The sequence below is a fragment of the Pinus tabuliformis genome, chromosome 8 (genome assembly GCF_031772625.1).
Source record: "Pinus tabuliformis cultivar Carrire ecotype Pingquan chromosome 8, CPIR1, whole genome shotgun sequence".
NCBI lineage: Eukaryota > Viridiplantae > Streptophyta > Pinopsida > Pinales > Pinaceae > Pinus > Pinus tabuliformis.
Genome location: NC_142294.1, coordinates 8220392 through 8246166, shown reverse-complemented (window position 1 = coordinate 8246166; position 25775 = coordinate 8220392). Strand labels below are relative to the sequence as shown.

The following is a 25775-nucleotide window of genomic DNA, read 5'->3' as shown; positions in this document are numbered from 1 at the left end:
GGAAATCATCTCCTACAGACGCTGAATCAACTCGTGTGAAACTTTGATGGTGGAGAAAAAAGAACCACGTGATATATACACCATCCGAATCGACTTTAAAAAAAACACGGCGGCTGGTCAAGGATTGTGACGTTTCATAACTATCTTTAACGGCCGACAAATTTACCATGGTTTTTTTTTTAGCAATTAAAATTTATAATTATATTGTTATAATAAATATATTTATGAAACGTTATTTAATCCTCACTAAAGGGTGGTGTTGGTTGATTGTAGTCACGACCACTGACCGTGGTCACGTCCATGGCTGCAGTTGGTTTTTTTCTTTTGTGCAGCGGCTGCCATGTGCAGAAGGGCCTGCAAACGTCGGACGTTGAATTAGGTGGCGGATATACAGCAGCACAGGAGGCTTGGGTGACAAAGGATGCGGAGAGAACAACGAGGAAGGGTGCACGGAGCGGGAGTCGAACATGGAAGCAGGCCAGCGTGGGGCAGGCAGAGTGGAACAGTAGAGTTTTTAGTGTGTAGTTTTGTTGGGATAGCGAGGGCGTGGACAGCACAGCGGAACAAAACAACAGCCATATTCTTTACAGCCAGTGTAGTCGGCTTTGCTGCAATATTTGTTCTATTCCTATTTGCTGAGCGTTCATCGGTTTCTATTTTCGAAAATGGAAAAAGGGGAAAAGGCCCCACTATCAGAATTGATCTGATCTTCCTAACAATCGTCACAGGCAAGCGTGCTTTGTCAACTATAACCAGACAATCTCTCGGTGCGCATGCGCATTCAGAACTTTGGGTCACTATATCAAGAATTCTCAAACTTGATTTGAGTGTTGTATGTTGAGGGTCCTCCATCAACAGTCCCACTACCCATAAGGAGTCTGGATTGAATACATGAAGTGTATTTTTTAATTCTGATACTGCCTGACGAACCACATCAGCAGTTTGAAATAATGTTTTCCTTGAACCGAGCCGCATTGTATGCCCCATAAAGGTATTTGACCCCTCCGACATGAAAATGACACAAGGATGTTGAGTTTCTGGGCCAAACTCTGCACTGTTGGCACCTTCCAAACCAAGAACAGAATGTGCAAATTCAATGACAGCAATCTGTATCCCCAAGCAAATGCCAAGATAGGGTATTCGATTTTTGCATGCATATTTTGCTGCCTGTGTTTTTCCTTGCACACCTTGATCACCAAATCCCCCTGGGACTAGAACACTAGCTGCACCCTTCAAAACCTTCCATGCAGAAGCATGAACGTCTGGTCTCTTTTTTGCAGCTTCATCTTCAAGATTGGAAGTTGCAACCCATTCTACAAACAATTTCAATGAACATGCAACATAAACATGTAAAAGAGCCTTCAATACAGAAAGGTAAGAATCTGACAACCCAGTATATTTTCCCACCATGGAAATTTTTATAGGAGTTATAAGGTTATCATAGCACACTGCTCTCACAATCCATTCCTCTAAATCTGGGGTTTTAGAAAAACTTAATATATTCAACTGTTTCATTATTGCCTCGTGTGCCTTTTGATACCTTAGCAATAAAGGGACATGCCAAATGTTTGATACATCATAAATATTAAGAATGTTGCTTTCTGGAACATGACAAAATTGAGACAGCATCTCCTTAGTATTCTCTAGTAAGGGCTGAGAACTTCGAAAAACTAGCCAATGAGGTGTCAACCCCAATGCTCTTAGTTCCCGAACACTATGTTGTGTTGGTTTGGTTTTCTGCTCTCCAACAACACCTATAAAAGGTACAAGGTTTACATGGACCCAACAAAAGTTTTTTGGCCCAACTAAATATGACAGTTGACACAAAGACTCAATGAATGGCATTGATTTAATATCCCCAATTGTTCCATCCAATTCAATGACACAAACATCTGCTGGACCTTCTTTCCCATCAACATGAATTCCTGCATTTTCTTCTTTCTCTTCCCCATAATCCACTTTTTCTTTTTCAAATATGTCGTCTTCATAATTATCTTCAAAAATATCTTCTTCTTTTGCTTCTTCCATGTCTTCCTCTTCATCATCATCAATGTCTTCTTCTGCATCCTTCTCATGGTTATGATATTGTTCATCTTCTCGTTTTTCAAGATGGTCCTCATCCACATCAGGATCAACATCATCTGGAATTTCATCTTGATCGATATCCTTTTCATATTCATCATTATCTATCACATCTTCACGTTCCTGATCAAAATCTTCTTCTTCTGCTTCACCTTGTTCCATTTCTTCATTGTCACTATCATCTTCCTTATTATCGATTTCTTTTCGACATGCTTTAACTTCTGTAAATGATTTTTCTAAACGCTGATATGCTTCTTGAATTTTATTACACTGTTCAACACAATCAAGACGTGAACGTAATGGCACATTGTGCAGAAAACAACGTTCAAAGACTCGCATGATTATATTGTGCGCCATGGCTCCGATACCACTGAAGCATAAAAACTGATAGCTTGAAGACTTGAATGTAAAAATACACAAGAGGTATTTGATAATAATAGTTTATTATATATAAAAATGTATAAGTGATATGAATGTTACAATGAGGCCCTGCTTTTATACCTCAGCAGGTGACCTTTCATGATTAGGCATGTCTAAAAGACATGCCTTTTCACTTAACTTAATGACTATTTAACATAATCAATTTTTAATTATTTAATATTTACATTTATTTTATTTATTTACTTGTTATGAATTATATTCATAACAAATTCCTTCATTTTCCACAAGAACAGAGAATTCCAGTCTGTAGCTGGAGCAAGTTACTTTTTTTTTAAAACTTATTGCAAAATCTTCCATAAGCAGCCTAGTTCCTGAACCTTCCTGCACCTTTGATCTCTCATTTTCTTCCAATGCAATTGAAACCTCGTGTGTTTCCTCTGTCATGAGACATTTGCTTTTAGAAGAGGATTGTCCTCAATAATTTTTGGTTTTCCATTCACATCTATCACAAAATTTTCTTGCTCATAATCAGAAACAGCATGCTTGGATGACATTTTTCTTCTACGTTTGACCTGTTTTTCTCTATCATATTTCTGAGCATCATCTGCTTTGCTTTGCAAGTCCTTTGATTCCTTTCCAACTGTTCTTGGTGAGTCTTGCTCAATGGAAATTTTTGAATTGACCTTTTTTTCTATAACACATTCCCTAGCATCAACAGATTTTCCTTGTAAGTCCTTTATCTCCTTTTTAAACTTATAAACTTTGGGTATTCCCTAGATTGGAGCTTGCAAAATGTTCTCTTCTACAACATCCAAAGAAACCATCTCCTAGGCCTTATCCTCAAATCTGAACCCAATGGTATGTGCATAAAATTCATGAAATTGGGCCTGAGATTGTTTATCGAGAAATGTCCTATTAAGCTCTTCTCGACTTGGGATCTTCTCAAGAAACATCATATTTTGCTCAAGGAGGTAACAATACTCCCTCAAAGAATTAAGTTCATCCTCTTCCTCTTTTACTACTAATGGGGACCTCCATAATGGACTTTCAGTCTTGTCAAAGTTCATCTCATTCCTCCACTAACCTACGCACAGGTCTATGTCCATACTCTTCTCTCTGATGGTAGAAACTTTGTCGCTCTTCATGTACATGGGACTGGAGCTCGACCCTGGGGTTGATGGAACTTGTGCATGTTTCCTTATCAATGTTGTTCTTAGACACTTCATTATCGGTAGAGATGAATGTTGAGGTGACATGATCCTAGACTTCTGAGATACCCACATTGTTCTGCATATCTTTATTAGCAGAGCTATTGGAATCAAAACCTTTTTCTAGGTCAATATGCTTCTTCTCTTCATCCAAGTTTTTGTTGGAAGTTGTTTGGGCAAATCTTGTAAGGTGGGCTCTCCAAACTTTTCATGGGAATCTACTGGCGGATGCACAAATTCTTGTATGGTGCGCTCTTCAAATTTTCCATGGGCATCTACAGGAGGATGCACAAATTCTTGTGTGGCGGGTTCTCCAAAAATTTCACGAGTATATACAGGAAGCATTTTACCATTTTTCAGCAGACCCTAACCAGGTGGAGTAATCACAATATCAACATATGGATCATCAGTATGCAACTTATCTTCTTCTTCTACTTCACCTTGTTTTGTTTCTTCATTGTCGCTAGTATCTTCCTTATTATCGATTTCCTTTCAACATGCTTTAACTTCTACAAATGATTTTCTAAACGCTGAAATGCTTCTTGAATTTTACTAAACTGCTCAAGGGATTCAGGATGTAAATGTAATGGCATATTCTGTGGCAAACAACATTCAAAGACTCGCATGATTATATTGTGTGCCATGGCTCTGATACCACTAAAGCAACAAAACTTATAGCTTGTTGGCTTTAATGTAAAAATACACAAGACGTATTTTGTAATAATAATTTATTATATAAAAATGTATAAGTGATGATGAATGTTATAATGAGGACCCGCATATATACTATGCAGGTGTCCTTTCACGATTGGGCATGTCTTTTAGACATGCCTTTTCAGTTAACTAATGACTATTAAATAATCATCATTTTGATTATTCACTTATTTATATTTATTTATGTTTATTTATTTTATACAATTTTAATGTTCATAACAGGTTGATTTCAAATGCCTCTTCGTCATGCTCACTCACTATGTATTGTTTTTCCACACCATCTGCATCCTCATAAATAGGTTCGGGTTTCTTGACATGATGGCGAAAAAACCTTTCATCAAAAGAGGACCTTTTAGACCCTGTACAAGATATGCCTTGGGTTCAAAAGAGGGATTTTGAGATTACACTAGGTATGAATTTGATTCCGAGTCTGGAGAGCTTTGAATGCTTTTTTTGTGGGCAATTGCAGAAGCACAAGTAGGTAAAGCAGCGAGTTTTGATCTGATACTTCATTCTTAATAATATTTTGTTTGTTTTCTGAGACTGATGAATTGTTGTATAATGTAAAGTCTCTAATTGATGAGGAACTTAATTCCTTGCAATCATTGTATTGTAAATGAGTCTCGTTCAAACTAGTTCATGAAGAAATATCATATTTCTCCTTGTTCAGTGCATTAGGACTTTCATTTTGAGAAACCAATGCTTTAGGATTTGAAACTAGATGATTATGTAGTTCAGCCTTAATCACTGAAGATGCATGTTCTTAATTGGAAATTCTACACATATTTAGCTCTAGCTGAAGAGTGATCTCACACTTCATATTTTCATACCCAATCTCATATATGTCACCCTGAGGAGTTCCTAAATCAACACATTCAACATCATTTCCTTGGTTAGAACATTCTTTAGTGTTAGCCTCTTTCATGTCAATGTCCTCTTCCGTTAGAATGTTGAATATGCTTCAAAAATTTTATTGGTTTTTTGAGTATTTTTTTTATTTCCAGTAATAGTTCTTGAGTTGTCATAAGTTCATATGTTTCCATGATTTCAGGATCTTCAGCTTAATAAACAGCCTGTACAATGGTTAATGTCCAAAGGACCAGATGGCTCTGATACCACTATAACAAACAAGGTTCGTATATGCAGAGGAATGCTCTTATACCAATGTAACGAACAAGATTCATATATGCAGAGGAATGCTCTAATACCAATGTAACAAACAAAGTTCGTATACTCAAATTAAACCTATGATACCAATGTAATGAACAAAGTTCGTACTTTGCAATAATCTTCAAAATACTTCGAAGACAAAAACATCCATTGTAGGACAAGTAATTGTATATAAGAATAATTGAATACAAGTGAGATGATGAGATGATTACAAATGAGGGTGAGGGCCTATTATATACCCCAGGAAGGTACCCCTTCACAAACAGACATGTCCTTAAAAACATGCCTCTTCATTAACTAATCATTAATTAACTATAATTATGTTTACTATTTATTCATTTATATTTATTTTATTTTATATAAATTATATTCGTAACACAATGAAAACAAATATATCCACCAATCCAAGCATGCTTCAAATGTTCAATATTTTTACAGAGAGATCTTGCACAATCACAACCCCAATCAGTAATAAACATTCAAATTTATATACAAGTAAACACAAACCTTTAGGGCCGTGTAATGAACAAGCTTCGTTATAACAGGTTAAACACTCCAAAAGACTTGAAATATAAAGATATCCATTGAGATACAAGAATATTTATTAAAATATATGAATCAGAATGATGTCGCAAATGAGAGTGAGGGTCTACTTATATACCCTAGGCAAGTACCTCTTCATGGAAGTTCATGTCCCATTTAGACATGCCTCTTCATTACTAATTACTAATAAACTAACCATTATTAATTACAATTATCATCATTATTTATATTTATATTATTTTTATATATATTTTATTCATAACAGGCCTCAATCATTTTGACATTACTTATAACAACATCAAGTTATCCAAATACAACTTGTCGAAAGCTTTCTTCTTTCACTTCTTTAGTAGTACCAAATACAGCCTCAGTATTATTCAAGTCTTTTGTTTGCAAATCCATTCATTCTTCAATTTCATTCTTTCTTCAAGGTATTCATTATGGCTTTCATAATATGTCCTCCCTCTTAACTTGGGAGATATGCCCATTCTTCTATCCAAGCTCCCTCTTAACTTAGCAAGATCAACAACTACCTTCTCTTTATAACATCAGTGAAACTTCAACCTTGAATCATGTCACAAATGAGAGTGAGATTCTGCTTATATATCCTATGAGAGTGAGAGTTTGCTTATATACCCCATGAAAGTGAGAGTCTGCTTATATACCCTAGGCAAGTACCTCTTCATGGAAGTTCATGTCCCATTTTGACATGTCTCTTCAATACTAATTACTAATAAACTAATCATTATTACAATTATCATCATTGTTTATATTTATATTATTTTTATATATATTTTATTCATAACATGTCCTCAATCATTCTGATGTTACTTATAACATCATCAAGTTATCCAAAACATATACAACTTGTTGAAAGCTTTCTTCTTTCACTTCTTTAGTAATACCAAATACAGCCTCAGTGTTATTCAAGTCTTTTGTTTGCAAATCCATTCATTCTTCAGTTTCATTCTTTCTTCAAGGTATTCACTGTGGCTTTCATAATATGTCCTCCCTCTTAACTGGGGAGATATACCCATTCTTCTATCCAAGCTCCCTCTTAACTTAGGGAGATCAACAACTACCTTCTCTTTATAACATCAGAGAAACTTCAGCCTTTCAAGGCTTTATTCTTTCTCATGGCATCAAGGTCATCTTGATCATCATCATTCTTGTAGCTTCCTTCATCATGCTCATCATTATTATCATCTTTAATTATGAACATCTTGAAGACTATGTACCTGCAAAACTTTAATAGCAAGCGCAACCAAATAAAAATATAGAGAAGCATGAAGTCAACTATACCAAAAATCATGTCATTACAATGGAAGCATCAAAACATTCGGGCTTTACAGATCAAATACCTAAACCTAGTTAGGTTCATGATCAGCAAGGGTCACATCTTTTATATATATTAGACTTCAACATCTTCCTAGGGTTTTGTCAAAAGCCCTAGACTCCATCTTCAAGACAAAGCCTTAGATATCAACAACTCAATCAACACATCAATTCAATCATAACAATATGCTTTTAGAATTACATGTCAAACTCTACTATGCTTTGTTGCAAACCCAAAACTAAATCATATCAACAATATACTTCTAGGGTTTCATTATCATGCCCTAGAATATTACTCTCTACAAGGGTTTTGTTACAAACCCTAGATTTCTAAAACATGAATATCAACAATTGGGTTAGCATACTAGCATTTCATCTCTAGGGTTTCATTCCTTATATCAATTGTAAACCCTAGATGCATACATCGAATTCCAAAATTAAATAACAATTTTGACCAGGCTAGGGTTTCGAGCATACAGAAGAATATACACCTAGGGTGTCATTCCTAGGACCTTACTTTAGTTATTACAAGGGTTCTTTTAGAAACCATAATTCACCAAACACTAAAAATCTAGTGTTTCAATACATAACCTAGACATTAATAGCAACCCTAAAGAACTAGGGTTTTTACCATGACAATATCAAAGCCCTAAACTTCAAAAGAATAGGATTTCATTATATGTTCTAAACTTTACCAACAACCCCTAAATAGACTAGGGTTTCATAATCGATATTGGCATACCCTTAGCATCAAGGTTTTACAGTGAACCCTAAAGGTTAGGGTTTCACCAAAAATGATCAAATAAGAGATAGTATGATAAGGTGGATTCAATCTAATGATGAATCTGTTAGAAAATATAACTATGTTCAGTCTTCAATAATGTACTTGAGTCATTATGTAATGTACTTGTCAAAAGAATAGAGAAAAGAATTTTTATTATTGTAACAATGACTTATTAAAGCATGGGTTTCAAGCTTGGGTCATCATTATATTAGTCAAAGTCCCCATTGTGAACTCCTATGATTAATATTTAGTTTATAGAGTCATTGTATATTCGAAGAGACCTTTCTTGGGCTTTTGAATCATGTAAAAAGGTTTTGTATCAAGTCAAATATGAATTATGTGTCCTCCACATCATGTCGGCCTAAGGAAGATCAAGTCAGCCTAAGGACCCCCATTTGACCCACTAGAAGCCTATATATTGAAGGAGGTTGAAGTCATTTGAAGCACTCACTCTCAAGGAAGTTCAATATCTCAAGAAGAGCTGGAGAAGTGTAAAATCTATTGTCGGGAGGACAAAAGAAGTGTGAGTTTGGGGGAATCTCTAGAGAAGAAGAAAATCGAGTTTTTGGTGCCTCTCTCTCTCTATTTCGTGGTCTGGGTTGGGAGATCGAAGTCTCCTAAGATTTTGTTGTTGTCGTAAGTTGCATGTTGCCGAAAGCTGCTGCCTAGTCGAAGTCGCTGGAAGGGGTCAAAGATCTTGAAGGCTGACATGGTGTGGAGGGAAAGTCTGGTCTTGGTCTAGGGTAAAGAGTCTCAAAGAATACTATTGAAAGGAAGAATTATCTTGATTGGGTTTCCCCTCGAGGGGGTTTTTCCTGGCATGTGCCTATATCTTGTGTCTCTTGTTTTGTGATCCTCATATATGTATAATTGCTTGATGAAAGATAAGATATAAAAAAGTAAAAGAAGCCAACACACTCACAAGTAATTATCAAGAAAGGGGAATCAAACCCTAATATAATATCTTTGATTTTCCAACATGATTTCAGAGCTTAGGTCAAGAGAAGTTGAAGATCACTTTGTTGGCATGGATTCTCCTTCTATGGTGAACTGCATAAGATTGGGTATCAACTATGCTAGAAGATGGATCAACAGAATCATCTACTACTTACTCAACAAAGTCAAGAGTCAAGGATTCTTGGCTGCCCTTACAGGTTCTCTTACTGATGACAATGCATGGATCACTGATAGTGGAGCATCGACACACATGACAGGTGAAAGCAAGCAACTACACACACTATCAAAGGAGTCATCCTCTCATGTAGTGGAATTGGGTGACAACAAAAGCTATGTTGTTAGAGGTCTGGGAACTACATCATTGAAGATGGATAATGGATCTAAGATGCATCTTAACAACATTCTCTATGTTCTAGGTTTGAAAAAGAATTTACTTTATATTTCTTGTTTAGAAGATAAAGGGGAAAGGATTTCTTTTGTTGATGGAAAAGAGTTGGTTTGGGGAAAGAACTCTAGTATTGACAAAGCTAGGGTTATTGGAGTTCGTGAAGGAAGTCTTTACCGGGTTATCACTCCATCTCCTCAAGCTCTGGTTCATATGGAAATAAGTCGCATTGAACTATGGCATCAAAGGTATGGCCATCTTCCTACTCTTAGTCAATTGGTTCATGGTATTCTTGATATGAAGTTAGACCATGAAGGTGTGTTCAAGGGATGTTCTTTGGGGAAGCATACTAGAAAGCCATTTCATCATAGTGAATCTAGAAATATTAGATCTCATCCATTTCGATGTATGCGGGCCAATGTCTAACAAGACACTTGGAGGTTATCTCTACTATGTAACATTCATTGGTGACCATTCAAGGAAGACATGGATCTACCTACTCAAAACTAAAGATGAAGTGTTTCATGAGTTCAAGGAGTTCAAGGCTAAGGTGGAAACCCTAACCAAAAAAAAGATAACAACTCTAAGGTCTAACAATGGTGGGGAATACACCTCTAAAGAGCTAATTTCATATTGTAAGGATGTAGGTATTAAGAGGGAGCTCATTGTTCCCTACTATCCCGAACAAAATGCATTGGCTGAAAGAAAGAATAGGTCAAATGAATAAAGCATTCGAACTATGCTCCTTGATCAAGATCTACCAAAGTTCTTATGGGGTGAAACAGCGATGACTACCATGTATGTTCCAAATAGAAGTCCTCATAAGAGTCTTGATAATACTACACCCAAAGAAGTATTCACGGGAAAGAGGCCAAGTGTGGATCATTTCCGCATATTTAGAAGTTCAGCATATGTCCATGTTCCAAAAGACAAGCGAAAGAAGTTGGACTCGACAGGCATCAAGGGAATATTCGTTGGTTATAGTCTTTCCTCAAAAGCATATAGAATCTACATAAAGGAGGGAGGATACATTGAAGTAAGCAGGGATGTCATATTTGATGAGAATCAAGCTTACAAGAAATCAAAGGATATTCCTATTCATTCTAAGGACGAAGAAGTTCTCGTATTTGAAGAAAATGAAGTTCAACATGAGAACTCTACTGCAAATGATGAAGAAGAAGGACGAAGTGAGCCTATTCAATCGGTGGTTATCCAACCACAAGGAAGAGGGAAAATTGGTTGAAAGCTACGTTAGAAGATGTTGAAGGACATGAAGTTGCGAAAGGGTCCTCAGGGAAAGTAAGAAATCAAAAAGGTATTCTGGTTATGCTGCATATATGACAAAGTTGATTGAAATCGAACCATCTACATTTCAAGAAGTTGAGCATGAAGAGGTTTGGAAGAAAGCTATGTAGGAAGAATATCAATCCATCATGAAGAATGGGGTTTGGGAAATCGTTCCTAGACCTAGTGACAAATCGGTTGTCACATCAAAGTGGATCTATAAGATCAAACATGTTGTTGATGGAAGTATAGACAAGTACAAAGCAAGGTTTGTCGCAAGGGGTTTCTCTCAAAAGGAAGGCATTGACTACAAAGAAACATTTGCACCTACTGCTAGGTACACTACCATTAGATCATTGGTTTCATTGGTTGCTATAATGGGGTGGAATGTCCATCAAATGGATGTTAAGACCGCATTTCTAAATGGGACCATTGATGAGGAAGTGTACATCGAACAACTTGAAGGATTTGAAGTGGATAGCTAGGAATCTCATGTTTGTAGACTTAAGAAGGCCCTATATGGCTTGTAGCAAGCACCGACGGTATGGTATGCAAGAATGGATGTATATCTTCTCAAAATTGGGTTTGTGAAGAGTATTGTTGATCTGAATCTATATATCAAGGTCGTGAATAATGAGCCGGTCATTATTCTACTATATGTGGATGATCTATTCATCACTAGTGTAGAATAAGAATTCAAGAATGCAAGAAGATGTTGGCAACTGAAATTGAGATGAAAGATCTATGAGTGATGCATTACTACCTAGGTCTAAAAGTATGGCAGAGACCTCAGGAGATATATTTGGGGCAAGCAAAGTACATCATCAAGTTATTACAGAAATTTGGTATGATAGACTCCAAGACGATGGTTACTCCTATGATCATCAACCTCAAGAAGTTGAGGAGCTCCAACTCTAGTCTAGTGGATCCTACCTCATATCAATAGTTGGTGGGTTCCCTGATGTATCTGGTAAATACTAGGCCAGATATATGTTTTGCAATAAACATTCTTAGTCCATTTCAGTTGGAGCCTCGTCATGATCACTGGATAGCTACCAAACATATATTGAGGTATCTTCGTGGCACTATACATCACTACCTAAAGTATGATAGTAAAGAAGTCAAGCTAATTGGCTTCACAAACTCTGATTGGGTTCGCAGTGAGACCAATGGAAGGAGCACTACCGAAGAATGCTTTAGTCTGGAAGCTGTTATGATCTCATGGATGAGTAGGAAGCAAGACCTCATTGCATTGAGTAGTGTCGAGGCAGAATATATGGTTGCATGTGAATTAGGAAAAGAGTTGTTTGGTTCAAGAAGCTTCTGACAGATTTGTTCAAGAAGTCTTTGGGTCAATGTTGCGGGGGAGCGCGCCCCCCCCCCCCAATCCCGCTCCCAATCCGCGCTCCGGTCGGGACCGACTCGGGAGCGCGTCGAGAGCGCGCTCCCTAAAAAAAATTTTGCTCCCTACCTTTTTGGGAGCGTTTTTCCTTTTTTGCAATTTGTTTTTGCAATAATGTTCGAAATGTAATTTTTTTTTAAAGAGACAAATAATTTTTGAGTGGGGCAGCTTAATGATCAAGTCTAGGCCCCTAGTATTGATATGTTATTCATGGTAATGTTAAATTCTTAAAGTAAAAGTAACATTCTCCTTTATCTTCATTTTCATCCTTTTACTTAAATTTTTAACATTACCATGAAATGACTTGGGGTGTTTGAGAGTGGTTCCGGCCTCATTTGATTTCATATGGAGAAAGTAGAATTTTAGATTTCATTCAAAATCCAACAGAATTATCAGTTTTTCAGGATTTCAGGATTGGGGGATTGCAATGTTTCCATTGAATTTTGTCATGTATTAGGGTATGGAACTCGTATTTAATCAAGAGCACCAATCCCTCTATGTACCTTGATGTTAGTGACATTCGTTGTCGAACTCCTCTATCATGACCCTCCTAAAAATGTACGCATCACTCAAACAAAATCTTGACTTGACATGCTATGCTTTTTTCTATCTTATGTTAATGCTTAGAGGGTGATATTAATGACAAAGATCCCTATACAGATACAGAGGTAATGACAAAGATACCTCTGGATATTAATGCTTAGAGGGTGATATTAATGACAAAGATCCTGATTTTCCAACAAGACTAAAAAATTAGACATCTCTCGTGGTGGCAAGAGGCCCAAGCATAAGAAATAGATAATAGATTTACTTCTCTTTTCTAGTTTCTAGTAGCTTTCATAACTATTGACTCTTTCATATTTATTATGATATTTTTTTAAACGATATATGACAATTTAAGTTTGAAGTTGGCAATTATAACTCATTAGTAATGAATTATGAATACGATGCTTCATGAAAGTTGAAAGTTGTTTCATTTCATTTCATTTTATAACATTTCATTTCATGTTAGATATTATTTGTTGTAATGGCTTAGTTTACAAGTACAACTTTGGTGATCAATGATGATAAATGTTATATATTGAATTTTGAAAGCTTGAAACTTTAAGATTGATGAATCATGAGACTCAATATGTTGTATGTTACTATGTTACTAACTTGTGGACATGGTTGATGAAGATTATAACTTCTAGATGATTGTTGTTATATGGTTCAATCTATGTTTTTTTATGTTTTTTATATCTAATTCATTATTCTACATTTTTTTGTTGACATATATGTATCAAAATATAAATATATATATATATATAAAAAAAAAACGCTCCGGGATTCGCTCCCAAACCGGGAGCTTTTGAAAATGTCGCTCTCGCTCCCGTTTTTGCTCCCGCTCCCCGCTTTCGCTCCCGCTCCCAAGTAACATTGCTTTGGGTCCTACTGTGATTAATTGTGACACTAAAATTTGTATCAAGATTTCTGGAGATCTCGTGTTTCATTCGAGGACGAAACATATCAATAATAAGTTCCACTTTATTAGGAACTTGGTGCAAGATGGGATCGTGAAGCTAGTATATGTTCCAACAGATGAACAAGTAGCAGAAACACTGACAAAGGCTCTTCCTAATAAGAAGTTAGAATATCTAAGGCACCTGTTGGGTTTGGTAGATATTGGTGATTGTATTGATGATAAAGAAATGGAAGAGATTTGTTGAGGCTTTGCAAATGAAGCATTGCCTGGGGAGACATCAGGTCGGCACTCTGTGTTGATGTCTGGAATCCCGGAATTGGAAAGGTGGTGTTGTTTTTCGAGCTCTGTTTTGGATACACGCCTGTATGTTTGGGTTGGCGGTTAGTAAGTAAGCCTGATGGTACCTAGAGGGGTTGAAAGCTTGAGTCCACCTTAGTCCCACTTGGATAGATTGTCGTGGTCAGGAATCTAGTTAATGGCATTGCAGTGCCTACATTGTTGAGTGACTAGTTGGATAGGTTACCCTGGTCAGGAATCTAGTCCATGGCATTGTGATGCTTAAAGGTTCTTCATGTTTTCATATAGTTTGAGATCTTCCATTGTATATGTACATTATGAATACCTCCCTAGTTAAGAGGGAGTGTTAGAAAATGTAACTATGTTCGATCTTCAATAATGTACTTGAGTCATTATGTAATGTACTTGTCAAAAGAATAAAGAAAAGAATTTTTATTATTGTAATAATGACTTATTAAAGCATGGGTTTCATGATTGGGTCATCATTATATCAGTCAAATTACTCATTGTGGACTCCTAGGATTAATATTGAGTTTATAGAGTCATTGTATATTCGAGGAGACCCTTCTTAGGCTTTCGAATCATGTAAAAAGGTTTTGTATCAAATCAAATATGAATGATGTGTCCTCCACATCATGTCGGCCTAAGGAAGATCAAGTTAGCCTAAGGACCCCCATTCGACCCACTAGGATCCTATATATTGAAGGAGGTCGAAGTCATTTGAAGCACTCACTCTCAAGGAAGTTTGATATCTCAAGAAGCGTTGGAGAAGTGTGAAGTCTGTTGTTGGGAAGACGAAAGAAGTGAGAGTTTGGGGGAATCTCTAGAGAAGAAGAAAATCAAGTTTGTGTTGCCTCTCTCTCTCCGTTTCATGGTCTGGGTTGGGAGATCGAAGTCTCCTAAGATATCGTTGTTGCCATAAGCTGCATGTTGCCGTAAGTTGCTGCCTAGTCGAAGTTGCTAGAAGGGGTCGAAGATTTTGGAGGCTGACATGATGTGGAGGGAAAGTCTAGTATTGGTCTAGGGTAAAGAGTCTCAAAGAATACTATTGAAAGGAAGAATTATCTTGACTGGGTTTTCCCCTCGAGGGGGGTTTTGCCCTAGCATGTGCCTATATCTTGTGTCTCTCGTTTTGTAATCTTCGTATATGTATAATTGCTTGAAGAAAGATAAGATAATAAAAAATAAAAGAAGCCAACACACTCGCAAGTAATTATCAAGAAAGAGGAATCAAACCCTAATATAATATCTTTGATTTTCCAATAGAATCACCCTAACAACAATCCTTATGATTCAAAACCTTGAAGAGAAAAAAAAGTTAGTAATACAAGACAAATTTCAAAATTATAATATCTTTTAATGAGGAAGTTTAGCTACAAAATCTTATGGTCTTAGACATACCTTGAGTTGTTCTTTTTACAAACCTTGTAGGGATTCCTTGAAGTGCTCCCTTTGAATTTAGCCATGATCTTTATACCTACAATACTTATTGACAAATACTACTAAGCAAAATATGCGATACCAAAAACATGATGTTAATTTGTCAATCTAGGGTTTCTATATGACTAAGGTTTTCATATGCCACCTAGAGTTTATAGTCTTAGATATCAATGCCAATATTAACAACTTTCGATAATGAAGACAAACCTTAGGACCATATAAGCAGCTAACCCTAAAATATCTTATGTTAGATCCTTAATAAATGAATATATATTATACATACCTCATAATTATGTACCTTTGCTATAAGGGCCTGTTCTTCTAGTTGCCATGAATTCCTTATTATTTTCTTCAAGGTGTATGTCAACTTCAAGGTATTTTTCACTGTATCTAATAGTCTCTTTCTTGAATATATATATATATATATATATATATATATATATATATATATATTGTTGCTCTGCTACAAGACTTTAATATGGGTCTCAATCACTATCAGATTTCGGTTTCCTTTATACACAGAGTCAAAATCGGAGTCTCAGCTCCCTTTTTCTTGGTATTTGTAGCCTTCAGTTTGGATCTGCTTTAAGATTATATAACCCTTTAAACAAGAAACATGCTCAGGACTTCTTTTTATATAGCTTGCACTTTGAATGCATAGAAGTAGGGTATGGATTTCGTTTTTCATAGAGACTTTGCTTCAGAACTTTGGCCCTTTTGACAACGGTCTACAAAAAGAACTTATGCTCAAAATAGTTCTCCAACGAATTTGATCTCAAATCTCCTTAGTGCACAAGTGTATGGCGAGTATCTTAGAGCTCACAATTTTAATATTTTTGACATTGTCTTTCTAGGGCAGAGATTGGAGTTTTGCACAAAAATTTGGGAATTTGGATGGAGGTTGCAGGCCTTGTGAGGTCTCTTTTGACCTCTGCTCCTTTGTGAAAAAGTGTGGCCTCCCTCAGGCTAGTAGACAAACCTTTCATCCTTTCAAAAATAGGTTTCATAATACCTTCACTCTCTTAAAATAGATTTGCGGCTTTGTAACAAAGATTAGGGTTGGATAAGGGTGCTCAATGTTGATTGAAATGTAACTAGGTTCAGTCTTCATAAATGTACTTTTGATACTTGTACTTATTCAAGAAAAGAGATATTATTTTTATAATATATGTTAATGAGTTTCTTGCTCATTGAAATAGGTCTAACACTAGTTAAAGTGTTATAGGTGAGTCAAATAGTCAAAAGAAAAGGTTGAAGACCTTAAAGGCATGTTACACCTTGCATGTGTATTTATTATGGTCAAGAGAATACAGCAAAGTCACGAGCCTCCTCCAAGCAACAACATCCTAAAAGGAAGAAATCTGAAGCATAAAAGTTAAGTCGACCTCAAGTCATCTAGTCGGCCTCAAGTCGGCCTAAAAGAAGGAGCAGACACCTATATATAAGGGACATTACACCTCTCCAAGATAACGAAACTCATCTCTAAAATCAACAAGTACGGGAAGCCGAGAAAGGAGATAAAGAAGACGAGCTTAAGGAGCCTCTAGTGCAGCGAAGAAGGAGAAGACAAGACTAAAGGTTAGAGGGTCGTTCTAAGGGTCAAACACAGCCACATGTGCGAAGGAAGGACGCCTCTCTGCGGTCATAACAATAGCAGTACATCAATCTAATACTTATCACTGTTTGGGTTAGAAATTAAGGTCTATAAGGCCTCCCTCCAAGAGCAAAGAAGGAACCATCACAAAAGAGGGAAGAAGGACTAAGGCCGAGGAGAAAAGGATTGCTTCTAGGGCTAGAAACAGTGACACGTGCGGAAAAGAAGAGGGCAAGTCTGCAGCTGGTAAACAGTTCATGACATATCATTGTTTTGGTGAGAAATCAAGTCTACGAGGACTCCCAAGCCTAATGAAGGAGCCTATCTCTCTAGTGAAGGTGGAAGGAGCCTCATTCACTATGGGTACCTTCCACACATAAGAAAACTAGGGTAGCAGTACAGTCATACACCCATACATCAAGAAGGATCTCACTTACGAAGTCTACTTGAGCAAGGGATAGAAGAGGAACACCTCATCTAGAAGGCTCACTCAAGGAAGGTATATCTCTAGACAAGAATCAAAGGAGGAGAACGAAGTGTCAAGGAATGAAGTGACGGAAGGAGGAAGCCTATGCGCCAGGGAACAAAGTGCAGTAAGGAGGAGAGGACTTGACTTGTGCTTGGAGGATATTCTAGTCAAGGGTCTAGGGTTTGGCATTGATCAATAGAAGCTTCAATAAGAGAAATTCACTCAAGGGTTTTCCTCTCAAGAGAAGAGAGGTTTTGGCCCTGGCAGAGAGCCAACATCTTGTGTTCTTGTTTTTATGTTTTGGTAGCAGTTTGATGAAGTACACACACATGCACTAATAAGAAGAAGAATAAGCTAGCAAGGAAAAGTAAAAATACTTCACAAATTGTTATCAAGTAACGAAGAATCACACTACACTACTTTGCCCTAGATTCTTCAACATGGTATCAGAGCTAAGGTGACACATCAAGGAAAGGGAAACTCAAGAACACTCATCAAGGAGAAGCATTTACAAAGTTGAAGCATCAAGCCTAAAAGTCTCAATCACTTCAAGGAAAAGAAGGGTCTACAATCCATCATTCATCAAGGAGGTCTACAAAGCTAGAAGAAGAGCCTTACATAAAGGCACCTACAAAGAAGAGCAGATTGAAGCAAGACCTACATCAAGCTACAAGTCTTCAAGCAAATCTCATCATCAAGCAAGTCCACTTGGAGAAGGCAACTTGAAGAACATCAAGATCCAAAGAAGGCAAGCCATTAAGTCTCCAAAGAGAAAGCAAATCCACTACATCACAAAATCTATCAAGTAAGTACATGTCCCCTTCTAAATATACATTAATGTCTTTTTGCAAGGAAATCAATAAATTGGTAGGTACCAATAACTTTCTTGCATGGAAGAAGAGGATTGATCTACTTCTCAAGGAGAATGAACTCCTAGAACATGTCAAAGGGAATATCGCTATCCTTGCTAAGGAACAAACTCAAGCCTTAGCCAAGTACAATAAGGATGAGACAAGAGCTCAAAGGATTCTAATAGAATCAATCAAAGACTCTCTCATTCCCTAAGTCTCCAAATTCGAGACATCAAAAGAAATTTATGATAAGCTAGTAGAGTTATTCTCGGTATCCACAACTGGAGAAGTAATATCTTTGAGGAATGAATTATATAAGATGAAGATAACAAAGGAAGGAATAGCTCCCTACTTCATGAAAATCTCTAAAATGAGAGATCAACTTCAAGAGCTTGGGGAAGTCATGTCTGTCAGAGAGATGATAATTGTAGTACTCAATGCTCTACCTACAGATTTGGGCAACTTTACATCAAGTATATATGCCAAGAAGGAAGCAACCACTCTCAGTGAAATGTGGTCTCTCTACAGGACAAAGGAAACCAGACTCAAAGCAAAAGAAGATGTGGGATCAAAGGAGCAAGCATTTGCTACCATGGCCAAGAGAAAGGAGAAATTTGGCAAATTTGGTCCACGAAGAACAAAACAACAAAGACGTGTCTGAAATTCAATGTTTCGGATGCCAAGAATATGGACACTACAAAAGGAATTGTCTTAAGCTTAAGAAGGACAACAACAACAAAAGAAAGAGGGAAGAAGCTCACATAACTTAAGAGGTGAAAGAAGAAGGAAAGAAGCAAAAGAAGGAAGATCCTCTGGATCTCTACTATGACTAGGTCAAACTCTTTACTTCAAGTCTTCCTTCAAAGTTTTGAGTAGTATAGGCGCATGTAGGAATATTGCAGAAAAACATCCTCTAAAATCTAGGGGCATGATGTACATAGAGTTCTAGATACTCATGAAGATGTAGCATTTATAATGAGAATAAAAATGCATGGATAGAAATATCTTCTAGAATATAGGAGCATGTCAAATATAACTCAACATATTCAGGTAGAAGAAGCACACCTAGTATAGGACCTCATCCACAATGAAAGAAAAAAAATTGATCATGATTAAGAATATTAGAAGACCTCCATCATCAAAAGAAAGGAAACATTTGCAAGGCAAGGGTCTTTAAGATCCTATCATGGAATCTTCAAAAGAAGGTTCATCAACAAAGCAGATGTCTCATTGGGAATCTCATTCATGGGATTCAAGAAAAGGATGATACGCAGGCAAGCTAAGATGAAGCAAGAAGGGCCACAGAAAGAACAACCAAATGAAGCTAACATGATCAAGGGAGAATCAAGATGAGGTATGTATGCATCAAAGATTAGTCATGTTATCATTTGTATATTATTGAGTCATGGTAATAGTTCTATAACATGATCAAGTATGAAAGAATCTCTTTCACCAAGAACATGCTTGAAGGCATGTACTATAATGCAATGAAGGTCAACAAAAGAATATGCTCACATAAGGAGTATAAGGTTGTTGACTCCAAAGCAAGAAGAAATGTGGAATAGTCCGGGAAGCAAGCAATGAAGAAATGCTCTCACAAGAAGCATAAGATGGTTGACCTATCGATCTAAGAAGAAGCAAATGAAGAAAGAGATCAAGCATGTGGAAGAACAACATGATCACCGAGAATCACTATCTAACAAGATACTTTGAAGATATCTCCCGAAAGAAGGCAGGACCACTCTGACAAAGGAAGGACCCTTGACACCTATGAAGGCCTTGGAGATATAAAAGATGCAGATAACTGATTCTACTCTACGAAGATGTCGTGATGAAGAAACCATCCAGCAAAAAGCAATGTTGAAGCAATATCAAGATGAAGTCATGATGGGCTACTAGGTCGAAGCATGTAAACAAGCAAGTACAACGAAGCATCCATGAGAAGAGTATTCTGAAGCATGGACAAGATGACAAAGGAGTAGCCAAGATGACAAGAAAACCTGATGAATGACAAGAAAGCCACTTTCCATGAAGGAAACAATGACATGACAAACCAGGAAGGAAAGTGATCGATGGATGGTGCCCTACCTAGAAGAAGTTCAAACAAAGACTTCATGACATCAAAGAAAGGAAGGAGATCAAGCAGCTAAAGGACCCACAAAGAAGTTGTTGTTGAATGAAAACGTCCCTAGTTAAGAGGGAGCACTGACAGGTCCCTGATCAAGAGGGAGTTTTGGATCACCCCTAATTACAAAGGAGTGACAATTGTGTTTTCCATTTCATGGGTCATGCACTAGACCAGGACTAACAACCGTAAGTCTAGATGAAGGCCATGAATGGAAATGTAGACACAAGATAGACACAACATTCTTGTCTTCACTTGGGAAGAAAGAATGGGAGAATTAGGTAATCATCTGGCATCCGATACTCTTTGAGGATGTGTATGGCATCCAAGACAAGAGTAGGCAAGAGGACCGATATTCATTGAGGGTTGGGAACCCTAGATAAGAGTATTCCTAGAAGGTGATACTCAGAGAACACCCGGGTGGGTATGTACCTTGAGAGACAATGATGAAGGTGTCTATAAATCATTGGTCTTGCCAGCATTGTAGCTCATGATCTCATGAAGAGATGGAGTTGTTAGTCAAGGCCTTGCACTATGACAATGCTGATGGATATGATGCTATAACAGATGGATTGCAAATCCGATTTCTCTTATGTGAATTCTTCAAAGATTGATAATAGCCAAACACCTTGTAATATTGTATGAATACCTCCCTAGTTAAGAGGGAGTGTTGAAGGAAATGTAACTAGGTTTGGTCTTCATAAATGTACTTTTGATACTTGTACTTATTCAAGAAAAGAAATATTATTTTTATAATATATGTCAATGAGTTTCTTGCTCATTGAAATAGGTCTAGCACTAATTAAAGTGCTATAGGTGAGTCAAATAGTCAAAAGAAAAGGTTGAAGACCTTAAGGGCATGTTACACCTTGTATGTGTATGTATTATGGTCAAGAGAATACCTCCAAGCAAAGTCACAAGCCTCCTCCAAGCAACGACATCCTAAAAGGAAGAAATCTAAAGCATAAAAGTCAAGTCGGCCTCAAGTCATCTAGGCCTCAAGTCGGCCTAAAAGAAGGAGCAAACACCTATATATAAGGGTCATTACACCTCTCCAAGATAACGAAACTCATCTCTGAAATCAACGAGTAAGGGAAGCCGAGAAAGGAGATAAAGAAGACGATTTTAAGGAGCCTCTAGTATAGAGAAGAAGGGGAAGACAAGACCGAAGGTTAGAGGGCTATTCTAAGGGTCAAACATAGCCACACATGCGAAGGAAGCAGGCCTCTCTACGGTCATAACAGCAGTAGTACATCAGTCCAATACTTATCATTGTTTGGGCTAGAAATTAAGGTCTATAAGGCCTCCCTCTAAGAGCGAAGGAGAGACCCTCACAAACAAAGGAAGAAGGAATAAGGCCGAGGAGAAGAGGACTGTTTCTAGGGCTAGAAATAGTGACACGTGCGGAACATAAGAGGACAAGTCTACAATTGGTAAGCAATTCATGACATATCATTGTTTGGGTGAGAAATCAAGTCTATAAGGTCTCCCAAACCTAGTGAAGGAGCCTATCTCTCTAGCGAAGGTGGAAGGACCCTAATTCACTAAGGGTACCTTCCACACATAAGAAAACTAGGGCAGCAAAACAGCAGTACAGTCATACACCCATACATCAAGAAGGATCTCACTTAAGAAGTCTACTTGAGCAAGGGATAGAAGTTGAACACCTCATCTAGAAGGCTCACTCAAGGAAGGTCTATCTTTAGACAAGAATCAAAGGAGGAGAACAAAGTGTCGCAGAATGAAGTGTCGAAAGGAGGAAGCCTATGTGTCAGGGAACAAAGTGCAGAAAGGAGGAGAGGACTTGACTTGTGCTTGGAGGATATTCTAGTCAAGGGTCTAGGGTTTGGCATTGATCAATAGAAGCTTCAATAAGAGAAATTCACTCAAGGGTTTTCCTCTCAAAAGAAGATAGGTTTGGGCCCTGGCAAAGAACCAACATCTTGTGTTCTTGTTTTTATGTTTTGGTAGCAGTTTGATGAAGTACACACACATGCACTAATAAGAAGAATCACACTACACTACTTTGCCCTATATTCTTCAACATGGTATCAGAGCTAAGGTGACACATCAAGGAAAGGGCAACTCAAGAAGTAGGGCAAATTCTTTTTATATAGCTTGCACTTTGAATGCATAGAAGTAGGGTATGGATTTCGTTTTTCATAGAGACTTTGCTTCAGAACTTTGGCCCTTTTGACAATGGTCTACAAATAGAACTTATGCTCAAAATAGTTCTCCAACGAATTTGATCTCAGATCTCCTTAGTGCACAAGTGTAGAGCGAGTATCTTAGAGCTCACAGTTTTGATATTTTTGAGAGTGTCTTTCTAGGGCAAAGATTGGAGTTTTGCACAAAAATTCGAGAATTTGGATGGAGGTTGCAGACCTTGCAAGGTCTCTTTTGACCTCTGCTCCTATGCAAAGAAGTGTGGCCTCCCTCAGGCCGACAGACAAGCATTTCGTCTTTTCAAAAATAGGTTTCATAATACCTTCGCTCTCTTAGAATATATTTGCGGCTTTGTAACAGAGATTAGGGTTGGATAAGGGTGCTCAAGAGCTTCAATCCTTTTGTCAATGAATGAAGACTACAGAGGGCTATTAGATTAGTCCTTAGATCATCTTGAACAGGGCTTGTATGCCCTCCAAATGCTCTCACTAGCCTTGGCCTTATCTTTGTAATTAGGGCTTGATAAGTTGCCCAGAAATTCGTTCTTCTTGTATTCACTGATTTGATCTAGGGTAATTGTACTCTTTGAGATGGTATGGAGCCAAATTGATCTTCTTTTCTATCGTATTTTCAAATTCCTAGCTTTGATACCATATTGAGAAATCCAAGGCATTATATAGATTAGAATCTTTACGTAGATTCCTCTTAGACTTTGACATTTTCTTGTGATTGTTCTTTTCTTCTTATTAGATTTCTTTCAATTTATTATGTTCCATTCATTAAGAAAAATGCCAAGCAATAAGGATCACAATAAGAAACACAAGATATAGGCACTCAACTAGGGCAAAACCCCTACCTAGGGGAAAGACCAATCCAACTCTTCCACCAGTATGTTCAAATCAAGATGAGACAATCCAACACCCTATAGACCTAGACAAATACCTCCTCCAATCACCAAGTCAGTCCTTCTTTCCAATAGATGATCCCTGCCAAAGTCTCCAAGTGTTAGCTTCTCAGTTGCAACTACAATCCAGAATTTTGGCCCCCTAGCTACAGATTTTCAGCCCCCAACTTCATATTTTCGAACCTGCAATAGATTCAAAATTTCGGCCCCAGCAACAACCCAGAAACTTTGCACGTGTGAGAGAGAGATTGCCCAAGAACTCGATTTAGGTCTTCCCAGCTTCTTCTTTCCTTCTCCTGCAACTTCGCTCTCCTTTTCTGCTTCTTTCTCTTGTAGATCGAACTTGTTGAGTGAGTGCTTCAAATAGGTCGAGTTGCCTCTCTATATATAGTCTTTCTGTTGGGTCGAATAGCCCTAATCCAAGCCGACTTCATGAGGACAGGGCCGACTTGGTGTGGAGGTGACAAATGACCTTTTTGACTCAAAAATAATTATTTTTACATTATACAAAAGCCCAAGAATGGTCTAATAAAAATGACAATGACTCTAATGACTCAAGACAAAACCTAAAAGCCTTAAATGGAGGCTTTGACCTAAAAATCATTGACCCAAGCATAAAACCCATGATTTAATAAGTCAATTTCTTTAACAATCAAATTCTTTTTGACAAATACAATTATGAAAACTGACGCTAGTTACATTCTTCAATAAGGACACTACCGGGCAAGCTCTGACTAAAGTAGCATGCTTGTGATATTACATACTTACCCCTTTCCATCATTCCCTCTATTCCATATCCATTCATTGGGCTTGTGGTCATTGGTTATGGGGATTGGCACCTTATCATACTCGTCTTTGGGTCTAGTCCGAAAAGATTTTCCCTTGAGGTTGATTTACCTAAAAGAAAAATAAAAGAAAAGAAGGCCACAATGAAAGAAAAAGATAAAATGTAAAAGATGGTTGGGACAAAAATTAGGGCATGGGTAAAAATCTAGCATGAGCTATACTCCCCTCATTAGCCATCACCTAGATGATAGAGCATCCTCATTTCATCACCACACACATGTAATTTGACCTCTCTAAAAAGAACGCAAACTAGCTTCATTTTTCACTACCTAGGCATAATGTGATCTTCTAAGGATGTGACTTTTGTTTGGAAACATTATTTTGTGATTGAACGAAGTGCTATTATGGAAGATTTTGTAAGTTTTATTGGTGGTTATTGATATTATGCATATTTTCATGTTTAAAGTAAGGTTTCTCTTGTCCCATGTCCAAATGCTTATCAGTGATGAAACTTTGCTTCATAATTACACGTAAAATTCTCTTCTTCATAGCGTATAACAAACTCCTAGTCTGCAGACCTTATAATTAATTTATCCCCTCACAAAAATAATAACTAGGGTTATAGAAGTGGATACCCAGAGCATCCCCCCTTACTCCATCTTAGTCCTTCCTTGGCATTCCATTTGCCCTTGTAGGTTAAGGTGCTAGTTTAGAAGTGTGTTGGTCATCTCAAAATGAAATAAAATTTTCCTAATCCTTCTCTCTCCTAGATGGCTAGGGAAGCCACTAGGGTTTTAGGTGCAGATTTGTGTGTAAAGTATTGTTTTATTGCTTGAAAGTGGCTCTAAATTGTAGGTCAATCTATATAAACCCTCTAAAAGCAAAATCTAACATTGTAGTTATCTTGCATGCCCTAGAAGGGCTGATGTCACCCTAATTTATTGCTGTTATACACATCTAACAGCCCTAAAACCTTTTTGTTTGAGTTAGCCCTAGTGTCTATTGGAAACCCTTGTTCCTTTCTTGCCAGATATCATTTCTAAGGTTTTTCTTAGGCTGCTATATGCCATTGCATGTCCTAACAATGTATATCATAAAAACTTTAATTTATAGCCGCCTTGTCATTGGTCTAATCTTAAAGAGCTTGAACCCTAGCTTTGAATACTTTGGTCATCTTTGGCCCCGCAAAGCCCTCTATCTATCCTTAGACCTTTAAAATAAGCCACCTTGAGCACTGAGATTAGAATACCTGATAGGTGGCATAGGGAAGCCTCCCTTGTGGTTGAAATCCCTCAAAACAGCAGGAGGAAGGTTGCTGAGGTGACAGTGACAACCCTTCCTCATTGCCATAAGGTCTCGCCCCTCACCCTGTGAGTCCTTTCACCAGCCGTGCTAGATTTTGCACCAACAGGCATACTAACAGAAATCCTATC

General features: G+C 37.4%; 2 protein-coding genes across 10 annotated transcripts in view; both read right to left on the bottom strand.

The window, feature by feature from the left end:
• Positions 1 to 25775, bottom strand: part of LOC149233906 (uncharacterized) — a 426611-nt gene that overhangs the window by 191953 nt on the left and 208883 nt on the right. The gene's annotated exons all lie outside the window — the stretch shown is intronic.
• LOC149233907 (uncharacterized) lies at positions 157 to 25757 on the bottom strand. The gene is made up of 2 exons (XM_089371786.1): positions 25727 to 25757; positions 157 to 1964 (listed from the first exon to the last, which is right to left on the bottom strand). Exons 1-2 carry the CDS (start codon positions 25755 to 25757, stop codon positions 376 to 378), a joined length of 1620 nt encoding a protein of 539 aa, XP_089227912.1. The 3' UTR covers positions 157 to 375.

Coding starts and splice junctions, on each gene's coding strand:
- LOC149233907 (XM_089371786.1), bottom strand. CDS start 25,757: ATGCCTGTTGGTGCAAAATCTAGCACGGCTG. Junction 1,965..25,726: donor TGCAAAATCTAGCACGGCTG/GTGAAAGGACTC, acceptor TATTTGAAAAAG/AAAAAGTGGATTATGGGGAA.